The following is a 17071-nucleotide window of genomic DNA, read 5'->3' on the forward strand; positions in this document are numbered from 1 at the left end:
CCCTGCCTTGGGCTTCTCCGTACTCCCGGCCCTGCTTCTCCTCCTGAATCCTGGGGTGGCCTGGTCCGTTTTAGCCCCTCCAGTTCCAGAGGGCTTATCCTGTGCATTTCCCATTATTATCTCTGTACGCTGCGGTGTCAAAGCTTTCCTCCCCCTAGAGCAGCAGCCTAGTCTATAAGCTGGATGTAAGATCTGGTGTCAGGACACGCCCCTACTGGTGGAGTCGGCAGTGACGTCACAAAAGGGGGGGGCGGTGTTGTTGCATTGCAGTGCTGAGGAGAGATGTTTTCATGAGGCCACTGCATGCCGGAGAACTGGTGCTTGGCAGGAGGAGAGAGGAGCCAATTATGCTGCCAGCAGTTTGATGATGTCAGGGAAGAATGAGGATCTACCTCTGGGGACACTCCAGGAACAGAACTCTCTGGGAAACCAGTGAAAATATGCTACATCCTAAATGGAATCCTATTCCCTAAGTAGTGCACTACTATACATCCCAAATGGCATCCTATTCCCTATGAAGTACCCTACTTCTGACCAGGGCCCATAGGCCTCTGTATTCAGTTCGAAGTCGTATCCAGTAAGTAGTAATGATGAGTGCTATTGCTCCAGTATCTCTTTAGGGTGTCGAAATAATTAGCATATTTATAGATATTTATAGGTTATACTCCTAGACTAGGAAACTCCTAACTTATAATTAGCATATTTATAGATATTTATATATTATACTCCTAGACTAGGTAACTCCTAACTTATAATTAGCATATTTATAGATGTGTAAGGTTATACTCCTAGACTAGGAAACTCCTAACTTATAATTAGCATATTTATAGATATTTATATATCATACTCCTAGACTAGGTAATTCCTAACTTATAATTAGCATATTTATAGATGTGTAAGGTTATACTCCAAGACTAGGAAACTCCTAACTTATAATTAGCATATTTATAGATATTTATATATTATACTCCTAGACTAGAAAACTCCTAACTTAGAATTAGCATATTTATAGATGTGTAAGGTTATACTCCAAGACTAGGAAACTCCTAACCTACTTTGGACTCCTTAGGGACAAACAGACAACTGAACCCTTCAGCCACTACAATAAACATGATACTATTCAACATCCACACTCATCAAGGTCCTGTAGTGGAGATGTCTTGGCCATTAGAAACATGACACTATTCTACAAATCAAATCAAATTTTATTGGTCACATACACATGGTTAGCAGATGTTAATGCGAGTGTAGCGAAATGCTTGTGCTTCTAGTTCCGACCGTGCAGTAATATCTAACAAGTAATCTAACAATTTCACAACAACTACCTTTTACACACAAGTGTAAAGGAATGAATAAGAATATGTACATATAAATATATGGATGAGCGATGGCCGAACGGCATAGGCAAGATGCAGTAGATGGTATAGAGTACAGTATGAGATGAGTAATGTAGGGTATGAAAACATTAAATAAAGTGGCATTGTTTAAAGTGGGTAGTGATACATTTATTACATCCAATGTTTAATTATTAAAGTGGCTAGAGATGAGTCAGTATGTTGGCAGCAGCCACTCAATGTTAGTGATGGCTGTTTAACAGTCTGATGGCCTTGAGATAGAAGCTGTTTTTCAGTCTCTCGGTCCCAGCTTTGATGCACCTGTACTGACCTCGCCTTCTGGATGATAGCAGGGTGAACAGGCAGTGGCTCGGGTGGTTGATGACCTTGATTATATTTTGGCCTTCCTGTGACATCGGGTGGTGGAGGTGTCCTGAAGGGCAGGTAGTTTGCCCCCGGTGATGCGTTGTGCAGACCGCACCACCCTCTGGAGAGCCTTACGGTTGTGGGCGGAGCAGTTGCCGTACCAGGCGGTGATACAGCCCGACAGGATGCTCTCGATTGTGCATCTGTAAAAGTTTGTGAGTGTTTTTGGTGACAAGCCAAATGTCTTCAGCCTCCTGAGGTTGAAGAGGCGCTGTTGCGCCTTCTTCACCACACTGTCTGTGTGGGTGGACCATTTCAGTTTGTCCGTGATGTGTACGCCGAGGAACTTAAAACTTTCCACCTTCTCCACTGTTGTCCCGTCGATGTGGATAGGGGGGTGCTCCCTCTGCTGTTTCCTGAAGTCCACGATCATCTCCTTTGTTTTGTTGACGTTGAGTGTGAGGTTATTTTCCTGACACCACACTCTGAGGGCCCTCACCTCCTCCGTGTAGGCCGTCTCGTCGTTGTTGGTAATCAAGCCTACTACTGTAGTGTCGTCTGCAAACTTGATGATTGAGTTGGAGGCGTGCATGGCCACGCAGTCATGGGTGAACAGGGAGTACAGGAGAGGGCTGAGAACGCACCCTTGTGGGGGCCCCAGTGTTGAGGATCAGCGGGGTGGAGATGTTGTTTCCTACCCTCACCACCTGGAGGCGGCCAGTCAGGAAGTCCAGGACCATGATGCACAGGGCGGGGTCGAGATCCAGGGTCTCGAGCTTAATGACGAGTTTGGAGGGTACTATGGTGTTGAATGCTGAGCTGTAGTCGATGAACAGCATTCTTACATAGGTATTCCTCTTGTCCAGATGGGATAGGGCAGTGTGTAGTGTGATGGCGATTGCGTCGTCTGTGGACCTATTGGGGCGGTAAGCAAATTGGAGTGGGTCTAGGGTATCAGGTAGGGTGGAGGTGATATGATCCTTGACTAGTCTCTCAAAGCACTTCATGATGACGGAAGTGAGTGCTACGGGGCGATAGTCATTTAGCTCAGTTACCTTAGCTTTCTTGGGAACAGGAACAATGGTGGCCCTCTTGAAGCATGTGGGAACAGCAGACTGCGATATGGATTGATTGAATATGTCCGTAAACACACCAGCCAGCTGGTCTGCGCATGCTCTGAGGACGCGGCCGGGGATGCTGTCTGGGCCGGCAGCCTTGCGAGGGTTTAACACGTTTAAATGTTTTACTCACGTTGGCTGCGGTAGCGGGAAGGAGAGCCCGCAGGTTTTGGTAGCGGGCCGTGTCGGGTGGCACTGTACTGTCCTCAAAGCGAGCAAAGAAGTTGTTTAGTTTGTCTGCGAGCAAGACATCGGGGTCCGCGACGGGGTTGGTTTTCTTTTTGTAGTCCGTGATTGACTGTAGACCCTGCCACATACCTCTCGTGTCTGAGTCATTGAATTGCGACTCCACTTTGTCTCTATACTGACGCTTAGCTTGTTTGATTGCCTTACGGAGGGAATAGCTACACTGTTTGTATTCGGTCACGTTTCCGGTCACCTTGCCCTGATTAAAAGCAGCGGTTCGCGCTTTCAGTTTTGCACGAATGCTGCCATCAAGCCACAGTTTCTGGTTGGGGAAGGTTTTAATAGTCACAGTGAGTACAACATCACCGATGCACTTGCTAATAAACTCGCTCACCGAGTCAGCGTATACATAAATGTTGTTGTCTGAGGCTATCCGGAACATATCCCAGTCCACGTGATCGAAGCAATCCTGAAGCGTGAAATCTGATTAGGTCGGACCAGTGTTGAACAGACCTGAGCACGGGCGCTTCCTGTTTTAGTTTCTGCCTATAGGCTGGGAGCAACAAAATGGAGTCGTGGTCAGATTTGCTGAAAGGAGGAGCGAGGGAGGGCTTTTTGCCAGCCCTGGATAGCACTTTCGATATGCTGATAAAATTTAGGGTGCCTTGTTTTCAGATTAGCCTTGTTAAAATCCCCAGCTACAATAAATGCAGCTTCAGGATATGTGGTTTCCAGTTTACCTGAAGTTCATTCAGGGCCGTCGATGTGTCTGCTTGGAGGGGGGGATATACACGACTGTGATTATAATCGAAGAGAATTCTCTTGGTAGATAATGCGGTCGGCATTTGATCGTAAGGAATTCTAAGTCAGGTGAATAAAAGGACTTGAGTTCCTGTATGTTGTTGTGATTACACCGGAACTCAAGTACTTTTGTTCACCTGACTTAGAATTCCTTACAATCAAAATGCCGACCGCATTATCTACCAAGAGAATTCTCTTCATGCACACTCATCAAGGTCCTGTAGTGGAGATGTCTTAACCAGCAGAAAACATGTACACTACCGTTCAAAAGTTTGGGGTCACTTAGAAATGTCCTTGTTTTTGAAAGAAAAGCTCTTTTTTTTTTACTATTAAAATAACATCAAATTGATCAGAAATACAGTGAAGACATCGTTAATGTTGTAAATGACTATTGTAGCTGGATACGGCTTAAAACTGTTGTTCTAATTAAAGAAGCAATAAAACGGGCCTTCTTTAGACTAGTTGAGTATCTGGAGCATCAGCATTTGTAGGTTCGATTACAGACTTTCTTCTGAAACTCGTCAGCCTATTCTCGTTCTGAGAAATGAAGGCTATTCCATGTGAGAAATTGCCAAGAAACTGAATATCTCGTACAACGCTGTGTACTACTCCCTTCACAGAACAGCGCAAACTGTCTCTAACCAGAATAGAAAGAGGAGTGGGAGGCCCCGGTGCACAACTGAACAAGAGGACAAGTACATTAGAGTGTCTAGTTTGAGAAACAGACGCCTCACAAGTCCTCAACTGGCAGCTTCATTAAATAGTACCCGCAAAACACCAGTCTCAACGTCAACAGTGAAGAGGCGACTCCGGGATGCTGGCCTTCTAGGCAGAGTTGCAAAGGAAAAGCCGTATCTCAGACTGGCCAATAAAAAGAAAAGATTAAGATGGGCAAAAGAACACAGACACTGGACAGAGGAACTCTGCCTAGAAGGCCAGCATCCCGGAGTCGCTTCTTCAGTTTCTTGGCAATTTCTAACATGGAATAGCCTTCATTTCTCAGAACGAGAATAGAATACTTGATTGATGAATTAAGGTCACTAATTAGTAAGGAACGCCCCTCACCTGGTTGTCTAGGTCTCAGTAAGGAACTCCCCTCACCTGGTTGTCTAGGTCTCAGTAAGGAACTCCCCTCACCTGGTTGTCTAGGTCTCAGTAAGGAACTCCCCTCGCCTGGTTGTCTAGGTCTCCCCTCACCTGGTTGTCCAGGTCTCAGTAAGGAACTCCCCTCACCTGGTTGTCTAGGTCTCAGTAAGAAACTCCCCTCACCTGGTTGTCTAGGTCTCCCCTCACCTGGTTGTCTAGATCTCAGTAAGGAACTCCCCTCACCTGGTTGTCTAGGTCTCAGTAAGGAACTCCCCTCACCTGGTTGTCTAGGTCTCAGTAAGGAACTCTCCTCACCTGGTCGTCCAGGTCTCAGTAAGGACCCCTCACCTGGTCGTCCAGGGCTCAGTAAGGACCCCTCACCTGGTCGTCCAGGTCTCAGTAAGGACCCCTCACCTGGTCGTCCAGGGCTCAGTAAGGACCCCTCACCTGGTCGTCCAGGGCTCAGTAAGGACCCCTCACCTGGTCGTCCAGGGCTCTGTAAGGACCCCTCACCTGGTCGTCCAGGGCTCAGTAAGGACCCCTCACCTGGTCGTCCAGGGCTCAGTAAGGACCCCTCACCTGGTCGTCCAGGGCTCAGTAAGGACCCCTCACCTGGTCGTCCAGGGCTCAGTAAGGACCCCTCACCTGGTCGTCCAGGGCTCAGTAAGGACCCCTCACCTGGTCGTCCAGGGCTCAGTAAGGACCCCTCACCTGGTCGTCCAGGGCTCAGTAAGGACCCCTCACCTGGTCGTCCAGGGCTCAGTAAGGACCCCTCACCTGGTCGTCCAGGGCTCAGTAAGGACCCCTCACCTGGTCGTCCAGGGCTCAGTAAGGACCCCTCACCTGGTCATCCAGGGCTCAGTAAGGACCCCCCACCTGGTCGTCCAGGGCTCAGTAAGGACCCCTCACCTGGTCGTCCAGGGCTCAGTAAGGACCCCTCACCTGGTCGTCCAGGTCTCAGTAAGGACCCCTCACCTGGTCGTCCAGGGCTCAGTAAGGACCCCTCACCTGGTCGTCCAGGTCTCAGTAAGGAACCCCTCACCTGGTCGTCCAGGGCTCAGTAAGGACCCCTCACCTGGTCGTCCAGGGCTCAGTAAGGACCCCTCACCTGGTCGTCCAGGGCTCAGTAAGGACCCCTCACCTGGTCGTCCAGGGCTCAGTAAGGACCCCTCACCTGGTCGTCCAGGGCTCAGTAAGGAACCCCCTAACTTAAAGCTGTAGATCATGATTTATGCTTTCTTTCTTTTTGAATCCACATACATTTTATATCCTGAGATTTTAGAACATTCTGAAAATATTTTTAGCAAGGGGTCGAGTTTTGAATATTGGTCAGGTATATGAGGGGGATCATCTGCAAATATGTTTTGTTTATATTCATGTTTATCAACACTGATATGTTTGTGTCCTGTCTAATTCTTTCTGGAAGCGGTTCAATTTCCAGTGCAAACATGAGAGTGGGAGAAAACATCCCTGTCTTGTGCCCCTTTCTAAAGCAATTTTATCAGATAATGTATTATTTGTGTATATTTTTGCTTTAGGACATTTATAGAAATGTTTTTATTAAATGTATTATTTCAGCTGGAAAGTTAAAAGCTTCCAAAGTTTTGAATAGAAAAGGCCATTGAAGACGGCCGAAAGCCGGCATCAACATCCATTATTGATCAATCTAGATCTTGTTTTTTTAGCGTATTTGTATTAAACTGAAACATGTTCTTGTATTTGTTTGTGTAAATGTTTAATAAACCCCTGTTTGATTGATATGTATAAAATCTGGTAAGACTTTTGCCCTTCTATTGCTTATGAGCTTTGTTATTATTTTGTCACAATTTATTAAACTTATGGATCTATAATGAACAGGGGACTCTCCAGATTTTAACATAACTGAAATAACTGTTTCATACATGGAACTAGGAAGTACTGAATTGAGTGACGTGTGTTGTCATTTGTGTAAATAAGGGGGGGCTACTTTGTCCCAAAATGTTAATTCTATGAGAAAGCCGTCCATTCCTGGTGCTTTTCTCCATGCAAATGTTTTAACAGTGTCCAATATCTATTTTTTGTGATTATTTTTGTCTGCTGATAGTTGCTTCAGGGTTGTTGAGTCTAAGGGCCAACTGTTGTTTAAATCTGATTAATATAGATTCTGTTGTTTCGAATTAATACATTTGCATATTTTTATTTTCAAATGATAAAATATTGTTCACTGTTTCTTTTCTTGATGTGCAAAAACCACAAGTTCAATCAATCAAAATGTATTTTATAAACCATTTCTATCATTGATTACAGTTGCAGGAACATGAATCAACCAACTGGGCACCCATAGTGGTAGTGCTTCCCAAGCCTGTGGGGTTTCCTAGAAAGAATATGAAGTGTTGGTGACTTGGTGCAACACTGTGACACACTAAAAAACGAACAGAACAAAAATGAGTCAAATGTTGTCGTCGTCCACTTCACCGCGCGTCAAACACAACCACTGGAGTCTGGGAGTCGAGGAATAGCAAGAAGAATGGAAAATATAATTTCATACAGTAAGTAGCCTTGGCTTGTGCGAGTTATAACGGCTCATATGAGCAGGAGCCTAACTCCTGTTTCTGTAGCGTGAGTCAGTACAAGAACACCCCCCCTGGACAGGACGTTAGTCTACCGCAGGGCAATTTTCTATAATGTACACTAATGATTCACTCGAAACAGAGGTTTCAAAGCATCAATTTCAAATCTGTGAACATTCTGTGCATATATTTAAAAGCAGTGTTTCCTCTGGATAAATGTGCAGCAGTGTGAGGGGGAAAAGGCTGTGGAGGGGGAGGGGGGGGGGGGGTGTCCCTCCTAGAATTCTTATGTAGAAGGACCGAAGCTCCGTTCTGGTGACCTTTTTAAAAAGGTCATTCTACTCCAAAATGAATGACAATAAAAGTATGCAGACACCATCTAAAATAGAATTTCCACCTCCAGAAATGAGCCCGATAACACATTGGTAAAACTTTTTGTTAGAATTCTTTTAACATATTGGGAATATTTGTTTTTGCAACTGCAAGAATTGTTGTTCATTGACTGCTTGTCAGAATCTATATTCCCTATGGCACACATAAAATAAAATAAATATACAACATTTTTTTTTTTGCCCTTTTTCTCCCCAATTTCATGGTATCCAATTGGTAGTTACAATCTTGTCTCATCGCTGCAACTCCCGTACGGACTCGGGTGTCCTCCGAAACACAACCCAACCAAGCCGCACTGCTTCATGACACAATGCCCTATGGCACTCATAACTTGCGCCACAATAGAATATTCCTTTCGCATAGAACACACAAGCCGACTAGGTAAATAGATCAAGTATTCTACTATGGGCTTGTCAGATTTTTCTATTAATCACTCGTTTTGTTTGTACAGGAAAAGTAAAATGCATACTAATATAGCATCTTCAAAGTGCGCCTCAGCAGAAATATATTTTCACATTCCATCTTTTTTTTTTGCTTGGCGGCAATTATTTTTCTGTGGCAAATAGCAGCGCCACAGCAAAATAAGTGCAGCAGAAACACTATTTAAAAGGATACATCTCTTTGTTCTCTTCTTGTACATGATTCTGTATCCACACTCTCTGCATCTGATTGGATCACGAGCCTTAATTTCATTTTCAGTGTGGCATTCTGTTTGGAGAGAAAACAACATTTCAGCCGCCACTACATCAGACATAGTGGTAAGCATTCTGTAAGGTAGGAGCTGCAGTAGTACATAAACCACGTAGATACATGTATAGATATGGGTGAACAAAACAAGAGTAGACAACTGAGGGGGCATGTTATGAAAAGTCACTAACAGTCTTAGTTACAGTACAAAGACAAAGCATGGATTTTCAGAAAATACATTTACATTACATTTAAGTAATTTAGCAGACGCTCTTATCCAGAGCGACTTACAAATTGGTGCATTCACCTTATGATACCCAGTGGAACAACCACTTTACAATAGTACATCTATATCTTTTAAGTGGGGGGGGTTAGAAGGATTACTTTATCCTATCCCAGGTATTCCTTAAAGAGGTGGGGTTTCAGGTGTCTCCGGAAGGTGGTGATTGACTCCGCTGTCCTGGCGTCGTGAGGGAGCTTGTTCCACCATAGGGGTGCCAGAGTAGAATATTAGTTTCAGAAGAGCAGACATTACCCCCACATATGTAGATCATAGGCTGTTGCTTTGGGGGTTGGACGTCTTTTTGAGCATCCATGCTTGAATCTGGAGAAAAATCTGATTAAACATTGCCAGTACCATTTGAGAGTGTATTTATTATGGATCCCCACTAGCTGCTGCCTTCCTGGGGTCCAGCAAAATGAAGGCAGTTATGCAATTTTAAAAACAATACATTTCACAATACAATAAGTGTATGCCCTCAGGCCACTCCTGTACGACCACGCAGAACTGTGAACATGTGTATTGTGTGTGTGTGTGTGTGTGTGTGTGTGTGTGGCCATATGTCACATTTCTGTGAAATAGCGGAACCAGCATGGCTTATAAATGAGATTGTAATGACTATCTAACATATTACAGGTTTGCTAAGTGAGCCAAAAGCATAATTATCTCACAGCAATTTAGCCAAATATTATGATAACTAGCCCCTTGTATCTGTAGTTTAGCCTTCACTAACTAGCCTGCTATGAATGGTTTCCTGGCTAGCGTTAGCAGGCTAACTTCAAAATGATAACGGAGAAATGTCAAAGAATATATCGCCTGTTTAAAACCAATGCAATATGAAATAATTTGTCATTTAGGTAGCCTACCGGTTTAGAAAGTTGATCAATATGTTTTTTTGTTTCTCTCATGCCAACGTGCGCAGTCGTACTGGACGTCGCAACAACATGATTCGTGATTGGTTACCTAATCCTCCATTGTAATTGGTCCATCATGCTTGGCTAGTTTTAATTTATTATTTTTAACCTTTATTTAAATAGGCAAGTCAGTTAATAAGAACAAATTCTTATTTACATTAACGCTTTGTTCAATATATTTTCTGTCAGTTTGATGTCAAATTAAATATAACAATCGGTAGATAGGAGTCTATTTATGTTTGTCACTAGCTTATACTTTGTTGTTTTTTCTGGACGGGACTGGATGATTTTAAGTTCATAGCTCCAGAACAGCAGAGGGCGCTGTTCGGTTCATGTAAGCGCCGTTACACACTGCAAATCCGAAGACGATACCGCCACAGATAGAACAATGACACAGATATTTCACCGGATGTATAAATGTGAAGCATCCGTTTGGCGTTTCCATTCACTACCAAATATGGTGATGAGAGGAAGCCCAGTGGCGGGCAGTGTGGGAAGATGGGAAGAGATGGATTTTGGTCGAAATTCTACAAAAATGTTCTCGTCGTTGAAACATTTGATATCAATACAGTTTTCTGTTCCCAAAACTAAAATATGTTACAAACAGAGTGGATTAAGTATTGTAGACTTCACCCTTTGCCAAAGTTTAAAACAAATGCAGGAGGCCTTTTGTCTTTTGGTAGGCCGTCTTTGTAAATAACTGACAGGCCTAGTTAAATAAAGGTTAAATGAAATAAAATTGAGCTATTGCACATGAACACTTCACAGAGTAGTTGTTCCCTAACGGAAAAATGCTAAAATATGCTAGAACACGCCAATAGGCTAACTCGTTGCTTGTTCTGCCCACTATGACTCTTCCCATTGCAAATGACAGGCTGTGGTTTGTATTGATTATCTTTAATACTGCCACATAATGAGTTAGTTATAAAATGGGTTAGTTATAAAAAATCTTTGAAGATGCTTTATAGGCTATTCCAATATGAGGGGGGGGTAGACGAAATACAGTTCCTTGGTGGACTGAAGCATGTGATAAGGCCATTGTGATAATGAAAACTTTAAAAAAAATAATTTGACATTTGATTCCTTGATAGTCTTTCAGAGAAAGAGAGCGTTGGCTAGAATGCAAAGAAAGGTTCATGGAGGTAATTCTGTTCTTCTACAGGAAGGGAAACTCAACTGGGGGATGTGTGGAAGGGTGGATGTGTTTGGAAGAGTGCGCTTTTTTTTTTTAAATGGAAAAGCGTAGAGGTAGATCTTGATAAAGATGAACATTAAGACAAAGCAGCTTCTTTACCCAGTTGGATGTACTGTGGGAGCGCTACAGAGATTGTGGCAGCCTGTTAAATGGCAAGAACAATATATATGTCAGGAGAAGACCAGGATTATCATAAGGACACATATACTTGGAATACAGAGGAGGAATGGAGGGAAAAAAGAGAGACAGAGGAGGTCTAAGAGAGAGAGGGAGGAAGAGGGTAATCTTGAATCGGTTAAAAAAAAAAAGGAGATGGGAGATGGTTTGTTAAAGAAGAATGGTAGAAAGTGTAAGCAGAGTGAGCTGAAGACAGGAGCAGAAATGGAAGTGATGGAGGGTGAAGTATCGGAGGTGGTAAGTGTGGAGTGGCCTCACACTCCAGTACAGTAGGTGGCGTTGTATGCGCCGATAAAACTTAAAGAAGAAGAATATTTGACACTACAGCTGGCCCTTTTGCCTGAAAACAACGACAGAAAATGAAAATATCACAAATATTAGTTTGAATTTGTTATATTTTAACGTTTTCATCTCCAGGGTGACTATCTGAAGTTGTAAACCATGGAGCCGACAGCGCCCAAAAGGTGTGTGAATACGCTCGCTTGGAAGAGTAGAAGCTAGCTAGCTAGCTAAATGAAGTAACGTTAGCCTTGATAGCTGTAGCAAATAGTTTTCTATCTGTAACGTTGGCTACGTTAACCAGCTAGACACATTAGCGAGTTTGCTAACAATATTTGTCATGTTTTATAAGCCAGCTAGCTAGCTAGAGTGTTAACTTCACCATTTTTAGTCAAATTTTGACTTGTAGTTATCTAACTAGACATTTTATGATTACCTTAATTTAGCTAACGGCTAGCTAGCTACCGTTAGCTAGTTGTCTAGTTAGACAGAAACGGTCTAACATTAGCTGAAAATTATTATATGTTCTTGTAATGTTTACATTTTTGCCTGAAAAGCTAGCTAGATACTTTGACATAAATTACATTAAAATCCACGTAGACCCAGTTCCACAATCCCAGTCATGTTGTTCATGCTGTAGAAATTGAATTATTAATAGAAAGATATTGAAACCTCTAACCCGGGCAATTTGACTAGAAAAACGAATGGCTAAACTCGCAATTGCTGCCTGGTATTGTGGTGCAATCATGTCCATACTAATTTAAAATGTTCTTAAAACTGATGCTGGATTGCCATGGTAATGTAGAATGCTAATTCATATGACGCTAACTGATGTAGCTCTTGAAATGTCTTTTTTTTCCTTTCTTCTTCACTCAACAAATCACAGTGCAGATTGAAGGGTACACTTCCTGCTTTTACTTCCAGGCATGGGTACACTCAATGGCTGCCAGTCTACCATCATTGACTTTAAATTGGGGATGTCTGTTCTATTCATTATATTTCTATTTGTTCATGCTCAAACTTCCTCCACAGCAAGCTGAAGAAACTGAGTGAAGACAGTCTCACAAAACAACCAGAGGAGGTTTTTGATGTTCTGGAAAAACTTGGTGAAGGGTACAAATATTCATTCATCGTACATTTCCTTACAGCATTATAACCTGAATAACACTTATAATGAAAATAAAGAGATGTTCATGAAAATTGACCTTATAATAATGACTAGATAATTTATGCAACAGCTGATGGAACCACTTTGTATGTATAGTAAGATATTGTTGAGGTATTGCCCTTACAAAAACTATCTTATGAACTTATTATTTTTTTCTTATTAGATGCTTACGTTTTTGCATAATAAGTGTTTTGTGAATCTTTGGTACTTTGGTACTTTCTGCATCATTTCCACAGTTTTTCTTGATCTCCTCCAGGTCCTATGGCAGTGTGTTTAAAGCCATCCATAAGGAGTCGGGCCAGGTGGTGGCTATCAAACAGGTGCCTGTTGAGTCAGACCTCCAGGAGATCATCAAGGAGATATCCATCATGCAGCAGTGTGACAGGTACTCTGTATGTATGAGAGAGGATAGACTAGCATGGCTCCAGAGGCTAGTGAGAGGAGAATTGTCTCCTCCTCCATAATCACATGGCTATTTTTCAATATACTATAACCAGTACCACACTCTGTTACTATAACCAGTACCACACACAGTACCACACTCTGTTACTATAACCAGTACCACACTCTGTTACTATAACCAGTACCACACACTGTTACTATAACCAGTACCACACACTGTTACTATAACCAGTACCACACTCTGTTACTATAACCAGTACCACACTCTGTTACTATAACCAGTACCACACTCTGTTACTATAACCAGTACCACACTCTGTTACTATAACCAGTACCACACTCTGTTACTATAACCAGTACCACACACTCTGTTTGGTCACCTTTCACCAGTAAATGTTTGTTCTGTCTCCTGTCCAGTCCCTATGTGGTGAAGTACTATGGCAGCTACTTTAAGAACACAGACCTGTGGATAGTGATGGAGTACTGTGGAGCTGGCTCTGTTTCAGACATCATCAGACTACGCAATAAGACGGTCAGTATATTGACGAAAAGTGTGAGAATAAAGATGACCTTTGGTGCTTCGGGTAACCTTTTACCATTCATGTCTCATGTTAATGTGTATTCATAGACTACTGAATTATCAGAATGAATCATTAATACCGTCTCCTCTTGTATAGCTCACAGAGGATGAGATCGCCACCATCCTCAAGTCCACATTGAAAGGTCTGGAGTATCTGCATTTCATGAGGAAGATCCACAGAGACATAAAAGCAGGCAACATTCTCCTCAACACAGAGGGCCATGCCAAACTGGCTGACTTTGGAGTAGCGGGACAACTCACGGTCTGTCTGCCTGTCTGCCTGTCTGCCTGTCTGCCTGTCTGCCTGTCTGCCTGTCTGCCTGCCTGTCTGTCTGTCTGTCTGTCTGTCTGTCTGTCTGTCTGTCTGTCTGTCTGTCTGTCTGTCTGTCTGTCTGTCTGTCTGTCTGTCTGTCTTCAACTCTCTGTCTCGCTGAAGTGAATTCTGACTGTGTCTAACGATATAATCTGGTGTCAGTTTTATCAGGAGTTCTTATTATCCATGACTTTATTGTAGTGACTGTAGCAGTGAATCACAGAAGTTTATATATAGATTATCCATGACTTTATTGTAGTGACTGTAGCAGTGAATCACAGAAGTTTATAAATAGATTATCCTTGCCTTTATTGTAGTGATTGTAGCAGTGAATCACAGAAGTTTATATATAGATTATCCTTGCCTTTATTGTAGTGATTGTAGCAGTGAATCACAGAAGTTTATATATAGATTATCCTTGCCTTTATTGTAGTGATTGTAGCAGTGAATCACAGAAGTTTATATATAGATTATCCTTGCCTTTATTGTAGTGATTGTAGCAGTGAATCACAGAAGTTTATATATAGATTATCCTTGCCTTTATTGTAGTGATTGTAGCAGTGAATCACAGAAGTTTATAAATAGATTATCCTTGCCTTTATTGTAGTGATTGTAGCAGTGAATCACAGAAGTTTATATATAGATTATCCTTGCCTTTATTGTAGTGATTGTAGCAGTGAATCACAGAAGTTTATATATAGATTATCCTTGCCTTTATTGTAGTGATTGTAGCAGTGAATCACAGAAGTTTATATATAGATTATCCTTGCCTTTATTGTAGTGATTGTAGCAGTGAATCACAGAAGTTTCTATATGGATTAGACTAATGTTCGTATTATTCTGTCCCTGTCTAGGACACGATGGCAAAGCGGAACACGGTGATCGGGACTCCGTTCTGGATGGCTCCAGAGGTCATCCAGGAGATCGGATATAACTGTGTGGCAGACATCTGGTCCCTGGGCATCACCTCTATAGAGATGGCTGAGGGCAAACCTCCCTACGCTGATATCCATCCCATGAGGGTGAGTCTGAGTTTGGGCAGGACAGTGGCCTTCCCGTGTGGCTCAGTTGGTAGAGCATGGTGTGTGCAACGCCAGGATTGTGGGTTCGATTCCCACGGGGGGCCAGTACAAAAAAAAATGCATGAAATTAAATGTATGCATTCACTACTGTAAGTCGCTTTGGATAAGAGCGTCTGCTAAATGATCAAAATGTAAAATGTTAGTCTACATGTTGATTATAATTCATCTAGCTGGTGACTATACCTGAAAAATAAGACATCTGGAATACTCCACAAACACCTGGATGTCTCAGAATCACAAATAAACAAATATACTTGAGATTATTCCAAATATATTTTATAACCCATTTTTAGTTACTATATGATTCCATATGTGTTATTTCATAGTTTTGATGTCTTCACTATTATTCTACAATGTAGAAAATAGTAAAAATGAAGATAAACCCTGGAATGAGTAGGTGTCAACTTTTGACTGGTCATTCCAGGGTTTTCTTTATTTTTACTATTTCTACATTGTAGAATAATAGTGAAGACATCACAACTGTGAAATAACACATATGGAATCATATAGTTACTAAAAAAAAGTGATAAACAAATCAAAATATATTTGTGATTCTTCAAAGTAGCCACGCTTTACCTCGATGACAGCTTTGCACACTCTTGGCATTCTCTCAACCAGCTTAACCTGGAATGGTTTTCCATCAGTCTTGAAGGAGTTCTCACATATGCTGAGTTCCCGCATATGCTTAGCAGGGTGGCTACTTTGAAGAATATAAAATATATTTTGATTTGTTTAACACTTTTTTTTTTGGTTACTACATGACTCCATATGTGTTTTAATAGTTGTGATGTCTTCACTATTATTCTACAATGTAGAAAATAGTAAAAAGAAAAACTCTTGAATGAGTAGGTGTGTCCAAACTTTTGAATGATACTGTGTGTGTGCATAGAGTCAGTGGAAAAAGGCTCGCTGCAGGTAGTCTGGGTTGCCATTTGATTAGCTGTTTAGCGGTCTTGTTTAGCAGTTTTATGGCTTGGGGGTAGAAGCTGTTCAGGGTCCTGTTGGTTCCACGCTTAGTGCAGCGGTATCGCTTGCCGTGCGGTAGCACACAGAATAGTTTATGACTTGGGTGGCTGGAGTCTGACACATTTTTGGACCTTCCTCTGACACCGCCTGGTATAAAGGTCCTGGATTGCAGGGAGCTCGGCCCCAGTGATGAACTGGGCTTTCCTCAACACACTTTGTAGCGCCTTGCGGTCGGGTGCCTTGCAGGTGCCGTACCAATAGACATTCATTAGGTTTACAGAGAGGTGCTGTACCAATAGACATTCATTAGGGGTTTACAGAGAGGTGCCGTACCAATAGACATTCATTAGGGTTTACAGAGAGGTGCTGTACCAATAGACATTCATTAGGGTTACAGAGAGGTGCTGTACCAATAGACATTCATTAGGGTTACAGAGAGGTGCTGTACCAATAGACATTCATTAGGGTTACAGAGAGGTGCTGTACCAATAGACATTCATTAGGGTTACAGAGAGGTGCTGTACCAATAGACATTCATTAGGGGTTTACAGAGAGGTGCCGTACCAATAGACATTCATTAGGGTTACAGAGAGGTGCTGTACCAATAGACATTCATTAGGGTTACAGAGAGGTGCTGTACCAATAGACATTCATTAGGGTTACAGAGAGGTGCTGTACCAATAGACATTCATTAGGGTTTACAGAGAGGTGCTGTACCAATAGACATTCATTAGGGTTTACAGAGAGGTGCTGTACCAATAGACATTCATTAGGGTTACAGAGAGGTGCTGTACCAATAGACATTCCTTAGGGTTACAGAGAGGTGCTGTACCAATAGACATTCATTAGGGGGTTACAGAGAGGTGCTGTACCAATAGACATTCATTAGGGGGTTACAGAGAGGTGCTGTACCAATAGACATTCATTAGGGTTACAGAGAGGTGCTGTACCAATAGACATTCATTAGGGTTACAGAGAGGTGCTGTACCAATAGACATTCATTAGGGTTACAGAGAGGTGCTGTACCAATAGACATTCATTAGGGGTTTACAGAGAGGTGCCGTACCAATAGACATTCATTAGGGTTACAGAGAGGTGCTGTACCAATAGACATTCATTAGGGTTACAGAGAGGTGCTGTACCAATAGACATTCATTAGGGTTACAGAGAGGTGCTGTACCAATAGACATTCATTAGG

At 42.4% G+C, this 17071-nt stretch overlaps 3 protein-coding genes across 4 annotated transcripts in view; 1 reads left to right on the top strand and 2 right to left on the bottom strand.

The window, feature by feature from the left end:
• The window catches only part of spag1a (sperm associated antigen 1a), a 25887-nt gene extending 24590 nt beyond the window's left edge, over positions 1 to 1297 (bottom strand). Inside the window, exon 1 of one of the 2 annotated variants that reach the window (XM_045709620.1) lies at positions 1 to 1295. This exon is cut by the window's left edge and continues 226 nt beyond it. In XM_045709620.1, coding sequence (XP_045565576.1) covers positions 1 to 114 — 114 coding nt within the window. In that variant the 5' untranslated portion in view covers positions 115 to 1295. The other variant, XM_045709621.1, reaches the window with a different exon arrangement.
• Positions 1298 to 7132: 5835 nt separating this feature from the next.
• Positions 7133 to 9794, bottom strand: LOC106589136 (DNA-directed RNA polymerases I, II, and III subunit RPABC4). The gene is made up of 4 exons (XM_014178838.2): positions 9664 to 9794; positions 9053 to 9121; positions 8446 to 8538; positions 7133 to 7364 (listed from the first exon to the last, which is right to left on the bottom strand). The coding sequence occupies exons 2-4, from the start codon at positions 9111 to 9113 to the stop codon at positions 7342 to 7344; spliced, it is 177 nt and encodes a 58-aa protein (XP_014034313.1). The 5' UTR covers positions 9114 to 9121; positions 9664 to 9794; the 3' UTR covers positions 7133 to 7341.
• Positions 9795 to 11358: 1564 nt separating this feature from the next.
• Positions 11359 to 17071, top strand: part of LOC106590679 (serine/threonine-protein kinase 3-like) — a 45659-nt gene continuing 39946 nt past the window's right edge. Inside the window, 6 exon segments of the mRNA XM_045709807.1 lie at positions 11359 to 11547; positions 12395 to 12475; positions 12787 to 12915; positions 13350 to 13464; positions 13610 to 13774; positions 14680 to 14847. Coding sequence (XP_045565763.1) covers positions 11525 to 11547; positions 12395 to 12475; positions 12787 to 12915; positions 13350 to 13464; positions 13610 to 13774; positions 14680 to 14847 — 681 coding nt within the window. The 5' untranslated portion in view covers positions 11359 to 11524.

The sequence above is a fragment of the Salmo salar genome, chromosome ssa27 (genome assembly GCF_905237065.1).
Source record: "Salmo salar chromosome ssa27, Ssal_v3.1, whole genome shotgun sequence".
NCBI lineage: Eukaryota > Metazoa > Chordata > Actinopteri > Salmoniformes > Salmonidae > Salmo > Salmo salar.